Source organism: Canis aureus, chromosome 3 (genome assembly GCF_053574225.1).
Source record: "Canis aureus isolate CA01 chromosome 3, VMU_Caureus_v.1.0, whole genome shotgun sequence".
NCBI lineage: Eukaryota > Metazoa > Chordata > Mammalia > Carnivora > Canidae > Canis > Canis aureus.
In genome coordinates, this window is record NC_135613.1 from 49,079,912 (window position 1) to 49,095,784 (window position 15,873).

Consider the following 15,873-nt stretch of genomic DNA (forward strand, 5'->3'; position numbering starts at 1 on the left):
TACTCTGCATTCTCACCTTCCTCTTGTGAGGACAAGAGGTTGCAGCCATTTCCAGATTTCTATGATCCCTTATGTGTGTTGGGCTGGCTGAGAGACGGGCACCCAAAATGGTGGACGTCTCAAATTGGGTCAAAATGGCTGATCTTCCCGCCAAAGCAGTCATGACCACCACGTCATCTCTAGTAAATCGAAGCCTAGACGGGAAACTGAAACTTTCCATCCAGGACTTTCCAGCCAGGGACCACCTCCCCATCATCTGTACTATCCCCACCCCCCAGCCAATCACCTAGGGACACAGTGTTCCCTTGCCTAATTTGGCAAGGGACCCACCCAGATCCAGACCCGGAACCAATAAGGCTTAAAAACCCCCACACTCCCCAACCCCGTTCCGACTTCCCTGACTCGGGCCACCTCTCCGAGTCATGGAACCTCGCCTGGGAGCGCTCCCCATTAAAGCATTCTCAAACCTACTGCCTGGCTCTGCTGTTTTTGTTTTTGTTTTTTTAATTTCTCCGTCATTCATTTTGGAAAAAAACCTAACAATATGTGATAATCTTCTAGAGTCTTACTCAGAAAACCTCTTCTGCTGTTCTGTTGACTTCACTTGAGGGGTGTGCCCATGCCTTGAATCAGCAACTATGGCTGGGATGCGATTATGAGGAGGAGCTCGGGCTTGGTGTCAGCTTCCTCCAAAGTAAAGGGCTGTGGGAGGAGGCACAGAAACTGATCAGACCCAAGTAGTTATCTAGAGCAGGGCCTGGTTAGGTGGGGGGCATGAATAAAGGGCAAGAACCACCTTCTTCACTATCCCAGGTGAGGGGAACCCAGGGAAGTCACCTGGGTTTCATTTATAAAAGTACTTGTATTGTTTCATCGGTTTCACTCCTTCCGTCCTTAGGGGCTGTGACAACCACCAAACGGACAGGCATTCCTGCTCCTCGAGAACTGTCAGTAACTGTCTCAAGGGAGAGAACTGTGCCACGTGGTCCCTCCAACCCCAGGAAGTCGGTGTCCAGTCCAACTTCTTCTAGCACACCCACCCCTACTAAGCACCTGAGGACCGTTTCCACAAGACCCAAGCAAGAGAATGAAGTTGGGGAAAAGGCCGTGCTGGAGTCCCAAGTTCGGGAACTTTTGGCAGAAGCCAAAGCGAAAGATAGTGAAATTAACAAGCTTCGAAGTGAACTGAAGAAATGCAAGGAGAGGAGGACTCCAAGCACCGAAGGAGCTGACATGTCAGACTCAAATCTAGATGGAACGTCTATCTTGCCAAGTGACTCAGAACCTTTGGTAAGAGCTCTTGAGGAGAAAAACAAGAATTTTCAGAAAGAGCTTGCAGATCTAGAGGAGGAAAACCGGGCCTTGAGGGAGAAACTGACTTATCTGGAGCATTCCCCAAATTCAGATGGAGGCACAAGCCCCACTGGTGAGAGCAGCTGCCCAACATCCATGACTCAGGAATCCAGCTTTGGAAGTCCACCTGGAAATCAGTTGTCAGGCGAAGTCGATGAGTACAGGAGCAACATACACGAACACGCGTTAAGACCGTCGGGTTCTTCCAGCAGCGATGTTACCAAAGCTTCTTTGTCCCCAGATGCCTCTGATTTTGAGCACATCACAGCTGACACCCCCTCCCGACCTCTGTCTTCCACCAGCAACCCCTTTAAGAGCTCCAAGTGTTCCACCACTGGCAGTTCCCCCAACAATGCGAGCGAACTGTCCCTGGCTTCCCTCACAGAGAAGATACAAAAGATGGAGGAGAACCACCACAGCACAGCAGAGGAGCTGCAGGCCACTTTGCAAGAACTATCAGACCAGCAACAAATGGTGCAGGAACTGACAGCCGAAAATGAGAAACTGGTAGATGAGAAGACTCTTTTAGAAACTTCCTTTCATCAGCATCGAGAGAGGGCCGAGCAGCTCAGTCAGGAGAACGAGAAGCTCCTGAATCTTTTGCAAGAGCGAGTCAAGAATGAAGAACCCGATATCCAAGAAGGGAAAATCCTTGAACTGGAGCAGAAATGTGCAGAAATTCTTGATCAGGGCCGCTTCGAAAGAGAGAAGCTGCTCAACATCCAGCAGCAGCTGACCTGTAGCTTACGGAAAGTGGAGGAAGAAAACCAAGGAGCTTTAGAAATGATCAAACACCTGAAGGAAGAAAACGAAAAACTGAATGGGTTTCTGGAACTGGAACGGCGAAATAACGGCTCAATGGCCAAAACTCTGGAAGAGTGTAAAGCTACGTTGGAGGGGCTGCGGATTGAAAACGGGTCGTTGAAGGCTCATTTGGAGAATGAGAAGCAGAAAGCTATGGAGACCAGTCCCATGGCGCAAACGGCAGAAGGTCGTGAAGTTCAAGAAATGTTAAGAGTCGCTCGAGCTGAGAAAGATCAGCTGGAACACTCTTGTGCTGAGCTCAAGCAAGAATTAGTAAAGGCGCATGCTGAAATTAAACATGTTTCGAGCCTCCTGGCCAAGGTAAGGAGATACTTCTGTACCAGTGTTTGCTCATCCTTCGTAGTATTGCCCTCCTTGACCTTGAGATTCACAGAGCACAGAGATTCTCTTTGCTCAATTTCATGCATGAATCCAGCATTCCAGCTTGAAGATCTGCTCCATTCCAGGCAGACTGGGGACACAAAAACAAAATACCCCAATCTCTGACTACAGGCAGTACACAGTGTAGTGGAGATGTGGTGAATCAAATGCGTGAGTACGATGCAGGGATAAAGAATATCACAGAGGACAGCTCAGGGTCCAGTGCCAAGGAGGAACACCTAGAAAAATACAGGAGAAAGGAAGATAGTGTAGGAGGGCTTCTTGAAAGAGGTGACAAATAAGCTGAGTCTTACTGGCTCAGAATGAGTTATCCAGGTCTATCAGTTTGCATGCTTTGGGCTGCTAGTAACAGAGAATTAAAATCATCCCTAATTTCCCTACCAACTAATAATATAGTCACTATTTTGGTGTTTTCTTTCAGATTTGTGTGTGTGTGTGTGTGTGTGTGTGTGTGTGTGTGTGTGTTTTCCACAAGTTAAAGAAATTTTTTTAGGGGTGCCTGGTTGGGAGTCTGACTCTTGATTTCAGCTCAGGTCATGGTCTCAGGGTCGTGGGACAGAGCCCTGTATCCAGCTCCCCACTCAGTAGGGAGTCTGTTGGGGATTCTCTCTACCTTTTCTTCTGCCCCTCCTCCCCACCTTGTGCCTTGTGTGCTCTCCCTCCCTCCCTCCCTCTCTCTCTCTCTCAAATAAATAAATGAATCTTTAAAAAACTTTTTAGATTCATCTTGTACATACTCTTTTAATTTAATATTTTTGAGCATATTCTCATCATTATTCTTTGAAACATGATTTTAAGGCCAGCCATTATTCTATTATATAAATATTTCATATGTACTCTACTGGTCACTTGTTTGTTGAACATTTATGTTCTTTTCCAGTCATTCGATATTGTAAATACTTTTTTATATATATATCTGATTATTTTCTTTTTTTTTTCTTTTTTTCTTTTTTTATTTTTATTTTTTCTGATTATTTTCTTAGGAAAAATTCCTAAACATTGGCTTACCATGTCAGAGTATGACCATTTTAAAGACACTCAATACATTCATCCAATTTGCCCCCAAGAAATTTACTGGCTTGTTCCCACCAGCAGATTCAGGAGCTTGTCTGTTTCCCTGAACCCTTGCCAGTGCATGGTATTGAGTTGCTAGGTCATTCAAATCTGGTCTTCATTGCTTCTTTTTTCCTCCACTCTTCACTGGGAAAGATCTCCAACCCACAATCACATAGATGATCACTATTTTATTTTTTAAAAATAATCCTTTAATCAGTCTGGAATTTTGTTACATGTTGAGGATTGCTGGTAATTATATTCTGCTAGCTCACAGAGCAGTGCTGGAGAGGTATAGACAGGTGGCTTCCTACTTCCTGTTTCCTCCAAGTTCTGGGTCTATGATGTTGGGCTCCCCTGGTGAGAGAGGTTGAAGCCCCTTCCCACCTTAGTGCAGGGTTGTCAGTGTTGGTTTGTTTTTTTAAAAGATTTATTTATTTCTATATTTTTTGGGAGAGAGAGCGAGAGCAAGTGCAAGTGCAAGAGGAGGCGCAGAGGGAGAGGGAGATAATCTCAAACAGATTCCTTGCTGAGTACAGAGCCTGATGCAGGGCTCAGTCCTACAACCCTGAGATCATGACCTGAGCCAAAATTAAGAGTCAGATACTCAACCAACTGAGCTACCCAGGCGCCCTGGGCTTGTCACTGTTTTAAGAAACAAGTTGTAGCATGAGCTCATAGGGGGATTTTTCTCTCCACTTCATCTGCCTTAAGATTAGTCTGTTGCAACTTGATTCTGGCATCTGGCTGTCTGACGACCTGAGTGGTAGGCAGTGTTAGGAGGGTTTTTTTGTTTTTGTTTTTTATCATTGTTGGAGTTCTGAATTTACAGCATTTTATTGAAAGTGTGGAAGCAGTCCCATAAAAGATACTAGCCAGGTGCCCATTTGAAATTTAAGTTAATTGTAGCTTTACATTAAGTTTTTCTTAAACATGCCATACATTTTTTTTTTATAGATTTTACTTATTTATTCATGAGAGATAGAGAGAGGCAGAGACACAGGCAGAGGGAGAAGCAGGCTCCATGTAGGGAACCCAATGTGGGACTTGATCCCAGGTCTCCAGGATCAAGCCCTGGGCTGAAGGCAGCGCTAAACCACTGAGCCACCCAGTTTGCCCTACATTAAGTTTTAATGTCTATGGAATCGGTTCCCCTCCATCACTCTGTTGCAAAAAGCTTCATCTCTCAGGTGACCACCTTGAACTCCTCCCTCAGGCCTTCATCTCTTTGTATTTTGGTTGACATCCCATTAAGTGTATGTATCACCAAGAAATAATTTAGTTATCTCAAGATAGTAGCTTAACTTTTTCTGATCAGGAAAAAAATATATTCATTACGAAAGGTTTAGAAAATACAGAAATATATAAAGAAGAAAATAATATTACCTTTAATCCCACCACTTGGAGAAAAAACACTGCTAGCATTTTGCTGTGTGTCTTTTCAGATGTTTTCCCAGTTTATGCATGTTTGCACATGTGTACAAACTTGTATCAACATAATTAAAATATTCAATCTTCTTATTCAGAGGGATAGAGCATGTCACTCCACATTCCTTGAATACAGAGACCCAGCTGGATTAGTTAATCAATTCTACTGTTAATCTATTTGATTAGTTTCTTTCTACTTTTGTCTTTATTAATCCTCTCGTTTTGCTTTTACACATTTCCTTGGTTTCTTCTTAGTTTTTTGAGTAAAATTCTGTATTTGTCATTTCTTGGTTGATAATGAAAGCATTTAAAGGTATGAATTTGCCTTTTGTTATAGCTTTAGCTACACGAAGACAATAAATTTTAGAGTTTTCTGGAACAAACTAAATCTAATTTGGAGAAAAAGGAAAAAAAAAGTTTGCATTCTCTGTGGAGTGGAAGATACAGCATATATGTTTTAAATCAAGCTGTTACTTATATTATTCATATATTCCATATTTTTATATGTCTTTCTGAGTAGAATGATCAGAAATTTGTCAGTAGGATGAAAGAGGCTCTAGCTGGTATTCTGAGGTAGGACTATGTGAAGCACCATGTCACATAAAGTTTCTTTTATATGTATCAAAGTCCTAGGTGTATGATTTTGTGTTGTTGTTTTTTTTCTAAAGATATTATTTATTTATCTGAGAGACAGAACATGAGCTGTGGGGGAGGCACACAGGGAAAAGGAGAAGCAGATTCCCCGCTGAGTGGGGACCCCTATGTAAGCTTGATTCTAGGACCCCAGGATCATGACCCAAGCCAAAGGCAGATGCCTAACCAACAGAGCCACCCAGGTACCCCTAATTTTGTGCTGTCTTAGGTGTACAGGGGTACTGATCTGTAATTACAGTGGAGTCATAACCTGTACTAACCTTCCTGTCTTCTGTGTTATCTTCAAAAAGGTAAAACCCAGACTTTCTAGGCTGACTGGAAGCTAATTGTAGTAGTCCCAGGGCAGAGTATCAACTAATCCACCAGAAACAATGAATTCAAGTGATGAGATGTAAAGGACTCATGTGCAAAAGAAATAGGAGTACTTTCAGCCCGAAACTATAATGAAAAGGGTGTGAAGTGCAGATTGGTGGGTGGAAAGTTTGGGGCCTCCTGACTTAGCTAATGCTTAAATCTGTGACCTTGGGCAGGCCATCTCCTGTATAGCACTGAATAGAAGCATGGTGGTGGAGGGAGCTTGGCCTTGTTCCTGATTTAAAAGGAGTGCGTACGACATTTTATCAACGGTGCCTTGTAGGCACTTGTTGCATACGTTTTATTGAGTTATACACATATTTTGCTTGTTATTTTTTTTTAAGTTTAGAGATAGAATTTTTCTACATCTCCTGGAGATCTTATTTATCTGTTATGATCTTAGAGTAGTTTTTATGTGATCGGGATGGTTTCTCTGCTTTAACTTGTTAACGAGGTAAGTTAAACAGCAAATTTTTCTAAAGTGGTCTAGTGTTAAATTGTCCTTACATTCTTGGAGTAAATTCTAATTCTTCAATTCTCAGTTGCCTCACTAGACATTTTTGCATAGAATTTTCACATTTAACTGCCTTAAGCAGATGTCAAGGTGAGTGTCCTGTTAATCACCAAGCAGTTTTCTTGGTGATGAACAACATCTACCGTTGAGTATACCGTTCTGTATTCATCCACTCTTAATTCTTTGTGGAAGGTGAATAGTATGAGAAAAGAACAAAATCACCTATTTACAGAGAGGAAAAGCAATACCAAACCATCCTATGATCTGATAGATTTAGTAAGTCTATATAAGTTCCCAGTTTGGCTAAGTTACATAAGTGACTCAGATATCTTTACAAGAGCCTCTCAAAAGACTTGAAATGTACTTTGGGGGGAGGGGCCCGGAGTGGATCTGTTCCTCATACAGTAAATGGAAAATTGGTAGGACATTTGCAGTCATTGTGATTATTTTGGAGACTTTTTATTTCTCTAATTTCTTTGTCTTCTGCTAGTATCTCTATTTTTGTCAGCTTCTCTGATATCCAACATAAACATTTTCCTGGCAACTTACTGTATGATTATGAAGCATGCCTCCATACAACTTTGAGGAGGGGTCTCATTACTATGAGTCCTGAAGGCTCAGCCTCCTGTAAGCCACACACATGCCTGCCCTAGCTGGCAAGCAGAATGTCATTGCATAGGATTATTGTTTTTCTGGACTATAATGCAATCCAGGTTTATGTTTTCTTGATGTTCAGATTTTCCATTGTTTGAGATCTTAGTTTCAAGTTAGAATACTATAAGGCTTGAAACCTAGAAGTTTTAAAAGAAAATACTGATTTTTCCCCCAAAGTCAAAGCTTACAGGTGGTATTTCTTAGAGATTTAGTTGTTGTTGTTTTTTAAATTTTATTTATTTATTTGACAGAGAGTTGGGGAGAGGCAGAGAGCACAAACAGAGGGAATGGCAGAGGGAAAAGGAGAAGCAGGCAGGTAGCCTGCCTAATGTGGGGCTCAATCCCAGGACCCTGGGATCATGACCTGAGCCAAAGGCAGATGCTTAACCAACTGAGCCACCCAGGCGCCCTGAGATTTAGTTCTTTCTACAGAAACTCAGGTGTCTCTTCCAGAGGAGAAGGGAGATTATAAAGAAACACTTGCTCTCGGTAATTGGGGAAAACTAGAGGTACAGTAATCCCTGTGTGACCAGTATTGGTCAGCAGGCCAAACTAATTAGGGGAGGCACTGGCCACAAGTGGCAAAACCAGAACTTGAGAGGGATACGTGGGTGGCTCAGTGGTTGAGTGTCTGCCTCTGGCTCAGGGTGTGATCCTGGAGACCCAGGATCAAGTCCCATGTCGGGCTCCCTGCATGGAGCCTGCTTCTCCCTCTGCCTGTGTCTCTGCCTCTCTCTCTCTCTCTCTCTTTCATGAATAAATAAATAAAATCTTAAAAAAAAAAAAAGCAGAACTTGAGAGAAAGATGTGGCAACTAGATGATTCTGTAACCATGACAGCAGAATAGGACTCTGAAGAACTGAAGAGACCTTGAACCCTGGCTTACATAGCAGGTGGTCCGTGAGGATGCCCAGGTGATGCTTTGGACTTTAAGAAACAGAAACCCTTTGTGTCAGTGACCAAAGCCAACTGCCTAGTGCTCCTGTAATCAGAAGTCAGGAGGCACTTGGTAGCTATAGTCCAAGGGCTATGTGACATATCAGGGCCATGTGCTGGCAGCTCGATGATTCTGTCGGCCTTCCTGCCGAGGGTACACAGCATTTCAGCATTTGATCCCCACAGTCCTGATAGGCAGGAGGCTCAGCAACTTGCCAGATAGATATCTCAGTCCTATCTGGAGAACATTTTTCCCCAGGAGCCCCCTTAGCAGCTTTCCCTTTGTATTTGATCAGACCTGGGTCATACACACCCTCCCCCCGCTCCGCCCACTTTCCTTGAAATGACAAGATCACAGCCTAATTTTTTAACAAAACGGGGATTCTTAGAAAGAAAGGAAGAATGGCTGCTGGGTAGGTAAGAGTGCTGTTTGCCACAGCCCCTGAAAGGGGGCTGAGTATGGTCCACTTTTTCTAGTCCTGGCTGTTCTCTACCAAGTGTTCATGGTGGTCTCCTAAATGTATTGTAAAGCCTTCAGCAGTTTGCCCCAAACACCTCACCTGATGCATACCCAGCGGTGGCCTTCTGCTTTCACCGCCACCTGTCTCAGCCCTTCCCTTCTCTGCACAGGCCCTGCCTGGTTGATCCTTGCCTGTGTCAGGCGTTTGTTGTGGGGGGCTCCCTCCACCGAACGTGCTCTTGCACCCCTCCCACCCCCTGTCCACTCCCCTTCCTTGACTCTCCTGGCCCTGCCTTTTAAGCTTTAGGTCTCAACCACAGTGTTGCTTCTTCAGATGGGCCCTCAGCCCATGGGGTCATTGTCCCCATGTCAGATCAGCTAGGATCACTTGTATGAAAGCCCCCTCCCCATCCACCCCTGGTGTCTCAAAGGAGGTCAGAAGTATTGGTGAATCTGTTTGGTGTAGAGTCCAGGAGAACTTAGAGATCACTTCCCCTTTGTGCCTCATGCACGGAGTACTCAGGAGAGTTAGTTAAGGTTGAATTGTCTAGGCTGCAGACATGGACATTTCAGTGTCTTCAGCCTACACAGTTTCCTCATTTTCTCCAGTGCTTTTGGCTGACAGCAGTTGATCAGTTCTCTGGGTGGAGCAGCTGGAAAGAAGGAGTAAGAAACTTGCGTGGGGACGCCTGGGTGGCTCCATCAGTTAAGCGTCCAACTCTTGGTTTCGGCTCAGGTCCTGATCTAAAGCTCTGAGCTGGGGGTGGAACCTGCTTAAGATTCCTTCCCTCGCCCTCTGCCCCTCCCCCACCCCGCCCTACCCTTGCACATGCTCTCTCTCTCTAAAAAAAAAAAAAAAAAGAAAAGAAAAGAAGTTGTGTGACAGAGCCTGTTTTCCAGCTTTTCTGAGGAAGTCAAAAGGAGACACTTGCCCAGGCAGCTTGGGGAAATGCTGCAGGCTCTGCAGCTAGAAGCCTTGGGGGGGGGGGGGGGGGGGCATTGCCCAGGAACTGTGCCTTGGGCCTCAGCCTTGTAGTGCAGAGCATGAAGCCTGCTGTCTGCACCAGGAGCTGAAGCTTAGGAAGTGTCCTCTGTAAAGCCAGAATGCCCTTTTGTCCTTTATTAGGCAGACATAGCAGTCATGTGTCCCAGGACACACAGCAGTCACATGTGGCTGTGACTGGCAGCTCCCTCCACTCCCCAGCCCTTACCCCCTTAGGGCTCTGCTCTTGCAACCTTATGCATGGAGTGGGAGATGGGGGGTCAGGATGGGAGCTGAACCTGAGAGTCTGGCAGAAACAGCCTATGTTTGGGTAAGGTTGCTCTTGCAGTGGAACCAGACCCCCAGTATCTGTTGCCCTGCTCCCTGTGCCTCCATGTAACTTGGAGGAGGGGGTGCTCCTTCTTCCATGGACCCAGCATGGTCTCTCCCTTGCTGTATTTCCTGGGCTGGTCCCCCCACCCCCTTCCCTTGTGAGTGGCCCATTTCTCCTTTTAGACATGTTAATATCTTTCTTTCCCCAAGGTTAGGCCTGACCACAGCTCTTCCCTTAACTTGGCCTTAGGACTTGTCTCGGAAGCCCCAGCGTTTGCCTGTCCTGGGTGAACACCGGGAAGCCCCTCCATGAACACTCATCTGAAAAATCTAGAAAATTCCCAAAGTGAAATACAGACTTGTACCCTCTGCTTTCAGTGTTTTATAGCCATTCTTCTTTTTCCATAACAAAAGTGTAAACTAAATTAGCATGTTCTCTCCCTTGGCAGAGCAACATTGCCCAAAAAAAAAAAAAAAAAAAAAAAAGTTTTGGCCAGCATGAATGAAACATGGCTCTCCACCAGCAGTACGTATTCAGAACAGGGCCAGGAATTAAGCAAAAGGAGTTTTGGAGGAACCAACTCAGGTGTAAAAACAAACACAACAAAAATAACACATTCTTACTCATGGTAAAGTTACTCAAGCAATCATTCCAAGTTTATTTACTTTAGTATTACATGCAGCCGACCCTTGAACAGCATGGGTCCTCATATATGTGGGGTTTTTTCCAGAATGTATAGTACTGTAAACGTATTTTCTCTTACTTACGATTTTTTAAAAGATTTTGTTTATTTATTCATGAGAGACACAGGGACAGAAGGTAGAGACACAGACAGAGGGAGAAGCAGGCTTCCTGTGGGGAACCTGATGCGGGACTGGATCCCCAGACCCTGGGATCATGCCCTGAGCCAAAGGCAGATGCCCAACCACTGAGCCACCCAGATGCCCCTCTTCCTTATGATTTTCTTTTCTTTCTTTTTTTTTTTTTAAGATTTTATTTATTCATGAGAGACATAGAGAGAGAGAGGCAGAGACACAGGCAGAGGGAGAAGCAGGCTCCACGCAGGGAGCCTGATGTGGGACTCGATCCTGGGTCTCCAGGATCACACCCTGGGCTAAAGGCAGGCGCTAAACCGCTGAGCCACCCAGGGGTCCTTGACCCCAGAACTCTTAACTCCTCATCACTGAATTGTGCTGCTTTCTGGTTCCATGGCAATGAAGAAGAGATAGAGAAACATTTGGAGCAGACCTAAGGACTCTAACATGGATATATAGGGTCTTCAGGCCAAAGGCTTTTGGTTGGAAGAAAACAACCTTTCAAGTCTCAGGGAATTAGGAGAATTTTGCTTAATTTGAACACAGTAGAGAAATTCACAGTGAAAACCTGAGTCATCAAGACACGTCCTTTTGTTTGATTTACAACCTTAGTCTTGAAGGGAGCAGGAGGTAAGAGGGGGGTGGGTGTTGCAGTGGGGTGGAAATGGCAGGAATGTGGCAGGAAGAGAAGGGCAAATTCTCAGGCCAGAAAGGTTGGCCTGATCCTGGAAGAGACAGGAGTAGTTTCTAGTCGCTGGGGGTGCAGACCCTCGACGATAGGTTTTTCTCAATTTCAGCATCTGACAAGCCGTGTCTCTCTCAGGGCAGCCCTGCCTGTCTGTGCATCCCGGGTCTTGGAGGGCAGGAGAGCAGACCGAACCCTCTGGGGAGTTGCGAGTGGTCTCTGCTGCCATCTGCCTCTGGCCATTGTCACAGCTCAAGGACTGTCTCCAACCACCAACTATCCATCCCTCTCTGGGAAGGACTAGGGCTCCCCATGGCTCCCTGGGGAAATTCATCCAACTCTGTTGGTAATAAAATTCTGCACGCCCTGGTCCTAAAGAACGTTGATTATAGAAGACGAGAGAACGTCCTTGGAATGTGTGAAAGTGATTTCTTTTTCGAACAGGAGACATTGGAAAGCACAGTGCTGGTTGTGTGATAGCTCAGTCCTTGAACCAGAGGAGCCAGACTCAGAAGAACTGGCCAGCGGGAAGGCCAGACATGGGGACGGCATCCTGTAGGGTCATGGGAGTACATGCTGCTGGCCCTTGCTACCTGATAAACGGGATTGTTCTTTTCCAGTGGCTTACCTTCTCCCTCTCTCCACTAGTTAAAAATGAATATAAAGAGACCTGCCTGTTACAACCCAGCCAGCTCCTGTAGAAAGAAGTTGTGAAGTTACTTAAGGGTTTTTGGTGGTGGTGGTGGTGGTGGCGATTTTAACCAAAGAGCCTTCTGGAATATATTGCTCAACTTGAGAGAATTATTCCCAAATCAGGCAGGAAGAATGAGATGTGTGATTTGAAACTGTAGACTGACTTACAGCTTCGCTTGCCCCAACAGACCACAGCACATCTTACAGCAGCTCCTCCCACCACTTTGCTTACTGCTGGGTGCTTGTGATGATGACCAGCCCACTTGTAGGACATAAAGGTGGGTCCAGGCCCATGAGAGGCCAGAAGCCTCAGTTGCACGTGGAGGACCCCCACCTCACCCTCCCACTTAGGCTGAGGATGCTCAACCCTTTGCTTCCCTGGCTACACCATCCCAGTTTCACTCCTGACCCACAGGAGTCCCACACAAGTAACATGCGTGTTTCTAGATGCCAGGTGAGTGGCCCTGAGCTTGAGGGTTCCCTACATGGAGCCTGTCACTTCTTCTACTGCTCTGCTGAAGCAGTGGTTGGACGTCAACCCTCTTATACTTAAAACACAGGGCCTCTTTTCTCCCCTAAAAGTCACCTAGTGTTTATTATATCGCTATCGTCAGGTAAAAGACTTTTGGTCTGGTTCATGTGTTGTAGTCTTCTTGGACCTGTGTTACAGTATCATCTAATGTTGCATACCCCAAGATATAAGGCAGTTACCCCAAGACATAAAGGCAGTTATGAGAGAAATGACAACTTCTGTTGAGCGCTTACCACATGCCAGGCACTGTGATACACGCTGTATGTGCATCATTTCGTGTAATTGTTCAGATGAGGAAACCGAGACAGAGAGATTAAAGCACCACAGGGCTTAGGTGGGCAGAATTGGGATTTAAACTCTGGCAGTCTGGCTCCAGGTTAGCCACCCAGAGGTGACACAGCAGCTACAATGACACATTTTCCAGTGCAGTTCGGAGCCACACAGCTTTATAATTGAAATGCAGATTTCACAGAACAGTGCTCACGTTAAGGTACGTAGCGTGCTCTGGTTCTTTCCCATGCTGGTTCTCTCATTCACCTCCTTTCTCCTTTCCTTCCTTGTTTATTTATTCCTTGTCACAGTGTTCCAATTGAAAAACAGTGCAGTCCTGCTGTCCAGTGTCTGTTCATGCATTCACCAGATGTTCACTAGGTGTTCCCCATGTGTCTGATGCTGTGTACACACCAGGGCATACACTGGTGAAGAGAGCCAACAGGGTCTCCGCCCGCCTAGAGCTTACAGACTTTACACGTGAGATGCAATGGTAAAAACAAATTATTGTTTACGAAGATGCCCCCCAAGTCTAGGAAGTAACCTCCTATATACTAGGCTTACATTAATTGGTAAATATGTAGTTACTTGGCAACATTAATTAAAGGACTATAAAAAAGGGGCATAGTTCATTCTAAAATAGTATGTTCTGACAGCAGAATACCATGAAAAACGTAAAGTAATGGCAGAGCATTGTGGCTATCAATGTGGATACATCTCAAAAACGTGGTTAAAAATAAGTTTTACAAAGGCATAATTAGTACAGGACAGGACAAAAGCATATTACCATATAATACAATGAGCTGTAACACAGTACACTGCAAAAGCATGTTATAGTATAATGTGGTTTGTATAAAAATCTTAAAACGGGGCACCTGGCTGGCTCTGTCCACGGAGCATGTGGCACTTGATCTTGGGTTGGTGAGTTCTGTCCCCACATTGGGTACAGAGATTACATAAAAATAAAATCTTAAAAAAATTCTTTTAAAAACAGAACAATATTAACATAGGCACATTTATATGTAGTAAAAGTGAAAAACCAAGCAACAACCATGCACCAGTTTTAGGATAATGCAGATTACTCTCTACGGTGGGAGAGAAGGTTAGGATTTTACTAAATCTTGTTAAAGGAAAAATATTTAGCAAATGTGGCAAAATATAATTAATTGTTAAGTCTGTTTAGGCACCTGGTTACTTTGTCCCTCTGGGTGCTTTTCTGTAGTATTTAAAATATTCACTGATTAAGAATTGAAAAGGTGAAACGAGTGCCTGCCTGCCCTGCCCTGGTGCCAGTGTTTCTGCCTGTGCCTTCAGCTGGTGTTCTCCATCATGTTAAGTTAATACTGTATTTCTTTAAAGAAACACTGTAACTGCGAGTACTTTATGGGCTGAAGAGTTTGGGAGTTTGCAGAGGATCGCTTGGGTCTTGGAGGCATTGTTCCTGGATCACCAGCAGAGGACGCTGCTCCATAGCACATGTGAGGAGGGCAGCCTCCCGCCAGCCACAGGGCCAGCTCTTTTGGTGTAGTACCAGAGCCCCCTAGGGAAGCACTGTCCTACTCAGCTGCAGGACAGAAGGGCACTTAGCTACCCATGGATGTGGGAAGGGACACCGAAGCCGCCCATTTGGCCATTTGCAGACATCACGTTTCTCTATATATGTATAGCCTTGCTAAGAATACAGAAATGATACCAGGTACAGCACATGCCGAGAGCTTCCTCTGCTGTTGCATGGATGAGCCTGACACTGATGTGTGAGGAACTTTTCCCTGTGAAGCTGACCAGGAATCTTCCTTTCATTCCAGGTAGAAAAGGATTATTCTTACTTGAAGGACCTATGTGATCATCAAGCAGAACAGCTGAGCAGAACCAGCCTGAAACTGCAAGAGAAAGCATCCGAGAGTGACGCGGAGATTAAAGACATGAAGGAAACCATATTCGAATTAGAAGATCAAGTGGAACAGCACCGAGCTGTCAAGTTACATAATAACCAGCTCATCAGTGAGCTGGAAAGTAAGTGAACTAGAGCCCTGGTCAGACGTGGATCAGGAGTGAGCAGGATGTGGACTGAATGCCTGGGAGGGTCTGTGGGAATATTGTGGAAAATCTTCCCTCCATGTGGTCTGCAGTCTCATAGGACAAAGGGGCAGTCAAGAAAGGCAGAATAATTAAGCTCTGTAACTGGAAAACAGGGCAGTAGTGAAGGAAAGGATGCTGAATGTGAGTCAGCAGTACCGGCTGATTGTAAAAAAGAGTGAACACATCTTGGAGTGTTCGGTATACTGTGTGTGAGCCACACCGCTGCTCCTGCTCAGCGGGTGTTGGCAGAGCATTGTCTCTTGAATCTGATGGATAGGAAGGTGGGTGACAGATGGTTGGATGGATTTGAACAACGTGTGCCCTTGGGTGCAGAGAGAAAACAGTTCTAGCATGTGCCCTATTGAAGCCAGGATATCAAGTAACTTATAGATGTCAGCCACTTTATTACTGAAGAGGCTCCAATATATGGCTTCTTTATGAACTCATTGTTTGCTATGAATAGGGAAAGACATTAAAAGGGATTAGCTAAACATTGCCTGCTTTGTTCAAATAAGCTTTATCAAATTATCACATCTAATGTGTTTTGCTTTTGTCACAAAAGAATTAGTGCACAGAGCTTTTAGTGACACTAACCATTGCTAAAAAGTACAGTCCATCCTTGTTATTTGTGGAATCCATATCTGGGAACACCTGCTTACCAGAATTCATTTGTAGCCCCAAAATTAATATGCATGGCACTTTTCATGTTGATTGCAGATGTACACAGAGTGAACAGTGAAAAATTTTAGTCTCCTGAAATGGATTTCCAGCTCAGTGTGAACAAGGTGACCCTCTGCCTTCTTGTTTTAGCTCTTATGCTGCAAACAAATATCTTTTTCGCGGTTCTTTAGTGCCATGTTTTTTTGCATTT

At 44.8% G+C, this 15,873-nt stretch overlaps 1 protein-coding gene across 8 annotated transcripts in view; it reads left to right on the forward strand.

The window, feature by feature from the left end:
• Positions 1 to 15,873, forward strand: part of SPECC1 (sperm antigen with calponin homology and coiled-coil domains 1) — a 286,151-nt gene that overhangs the window by 175,198 nt on the left and 95,080 nt on the right. For 7 of the 8 annotated variants that reach the window (XM_077892486.1, XM_077892485.1, XM_077892484.1 and 4 more), the window contains 2 exons: positions 899 to 2,478; positions 14,729 to 14,936. In XM_077892486.1, coding sequence (XP_077748612.1) covers positions 899 to 2,478; positions 14,729 to 14,936 — 1,788 coding nt within the window. The remainder of the gene's footprint in view (positions 1 to 898; positions 2,479 to 14,728; positions 14,937 to 15,873) is intronic. The other variant, XM_077892490.1, reaches the window with a different exon arrangement.